This window comes from Rhincodon typus, chromosome 28, assembly GCF_021869965.1.
Source record: "Rhincodon typus isolate 14 chromosome 28, sRhiTyp1.1, whole genome shotgun sequence".
NCBI lineage: Eukaryota > Metazoa > Chordata > Chondrichthyes > Orectolobiformes > Rhincodontidae > Rhincodon > Rhincodon typus.
The window spans coordinates 4035154-4037350 of record NC_063359.1 but is presented as its reverse complement, the minus strand read 5'-3'; the positions used below and the strand labels follow the sequence as shown (position 1 = coordinate 4037350).

General features: G+C 52.0%; 1 protein-coding gene across 1 annotated transcript; it reads right to left on the bottom strand.

Moving 5' to 3' along the window:
* Positions 1–1125: 1125 nt before the first annotated feature.
* On the bottom strand, positions 1126–1896 carry LOC109925227 (E3 ubiquitin-protein ligase RNF183). The gene has a single exon (XM_020525187.2). The coding sequence runs from the start codon at positions 1790–1792 to the stop codon at positions 1223–1225; it is 570 nt and encodes a 189-aa protein (XP_020380776.1). The 5' UTR covers positions 1793–1896; the 3' UTR covers positions 1126–1222.
* Positions 1897–2197: the final 301 nt, after the last annotated feature.

The following is a 2197-nucleotide window of genomic DNA, read 5'->3' as shown; positions in this document are numbered from 1 at the left end:
TTAGTGTACTAGACCCTCACTCGGATGGGGTTTAGTGTACTAGACCCACACTCGGATGGGGGTTAGTGTACTAGACCCTCAGTCAGATGGGGGTTAGTGTACTAGCCCCTCAGTCGGATGGGGTTAGTGTACTAGACCCTCACTCGGTTGGGGTTTAGTGTACGAGACCCTCACTCGGATGGGGCTTATTGTAATAGATCCCCAGTCGGATGCGGGGTTAGTGTACTAGACCCTCACTCAAATGGGGGTTAGTGTAATAGACCCTCAGTCGGATGGGGATTAGTGTACTAGACCCTCACTTGGATGGTGGTTAGTGTTTGACTAAGTATGTATGTACCAGTCCCTGAGTGGGCTGTGAGGGTATCCTGGTGTATATTGAACAGATATATTGCCTCGGTGTCCCACTTTAAAGTAGTTGTGTTGAGATGTCATTGTGACTCTTGACCCTGATCTAAGTGGCATCTCACCACATCTATCCAATTTTTGACGGTACCATCACAGTTCAAAGTTGCACTGAGTGATTTTGTAGGAGAGTAATACATGATGATGTCACAATGCTTCCCCATAGAGAGCACATGACCTTGTGTAACCTAACTGTGACATTGCGCCTTAGGAGTGTCCATGTGAAATGATGATAATATGGATTTCGTCTCTGAAACTTTGCAGGGACTGGGGACCCTCCCTGTGAGGAATAGACCAGCCGAGTTTAGACCAAAACACCAACCTGATACCCCTTATGAGAATGCCGACCCGTCTCACTGGAATGCTGCTGGTGTCTGTCAGGGATCAGCTATGAGTTAGCTGGGAACTCCTGCGTTCTGAAGCCGAAGGTTATGGGTTCAAGACCTCCCTCTTCCAGATACTTAACACATAAACCAGCTGACACTCCAAAGCATTACTGAGCTTGCAAAGATGCTGTCTTTTGGACCTGACATGAAACAGTTTTCCCTCTCAAGCAGTAGAAAATCCCACAGTACCATTGGAGCAGAAAAGCAGAGGGGGTTTCATCCCAGTTCCCTGGCCAATATCTATCCCTCAACCAACATGGTTAAAGCAGATTATCTGGGCATTTGTCACATGGCTATTTCAGGGAGCTTGCTGGGAGCAAATTGCCGTTTGTACAGTGCAACAGTAACTAAACAGAAAGTACTTCATGAGGAGCAAAAGACTCTAGGGCGTCCTGAGGATAGGAAAGGTGCTAAATAAATGCAAGGAGTTTCTCTCAGCCCAAATCCCACAGGATTTTCTTAGTCCAGAAGAGTGAGATGACGAGAATGATGGTGATCCCAAAAGTGGCGATCATGATATAAATGGCGGTTCTGCACGGTGGGCTCTGACAGCATTTCCACATGGTATTCTGGGGCAGTTGGTCTTCCAGGGCTGGTGCTGCTTGAGTGCGCAGGGGGGGTCCGCCCTCTCGCTCCACATCCAAGCTCAGGGTGTAGACGGTGGGCCGACGCAGCAAGAAGCTGGCTTTGCCTGGCCCCTTGTAGAACAGGCGCCCATGGTCGAGATAAACGTGGACAGGTTGCAGCCTCATGCGGCCGAGAATCTCTGTGTTTGTGCGCAGGCCTGTCACCAACTGCCCGGCGCCCAGGGGCGTGAGGTGTCGGCACAGGGGGCAGGACATGCCTGGATCCATCTCCGGCACGGACGCCAGGCTCATGCGGGCCAGGCACTCTAGGCAGAAAGTGTGCCTGCACTCCAAGATCTTCGGCATGCGAAAGGCGTTGTCGTAGGGGTTCCAGCAGACCGCGCATTCGCACTCGGAGCCATTCCCCTCTGGCGTCATGGTAACCTCTAAAGCCGGCAGCGTCGTGGGCCTCACACCATCTGAGGGAGAGCCACCTTCCCTGTCACAAACTCACCATTCCGCCCCCTCACTACAACACCTCTCCACTTCCGCACTCTAAGTTTCTGAGGTGCCTCATGCTGTTGACCTGACAGGAGAATCTCCTTCACTTACCCGGCTTCTCCCCGCGACCAGTCACCAGTTGTTCAGTTGAGCCAAAGCCTGCTCCCTGACCCCAGCGGTGGCTGTCTGGATGGTGAGCCCGAGCTGTTTCTCACAGAATGGTCGCACTCAGGTGTACATCTTGCTCTCTGCCCTTGGTTAAAATCTCGCCGCCTTTCCACCTAACGTAGAGGAGCCTGAATAAGTCAGCCGGGGGAGCTGAAGGCAAGTCCTTCCCTTTGG

Coding starts and splice junctions, on each gene's coding strand:
- LOC109925227 (XM_020525187.2), bottom strand. CDS start 1,792: ATGACGCCAGAGGGGAATGGCTCCGAGTGCGAATGCGCGGTCTGCTGG.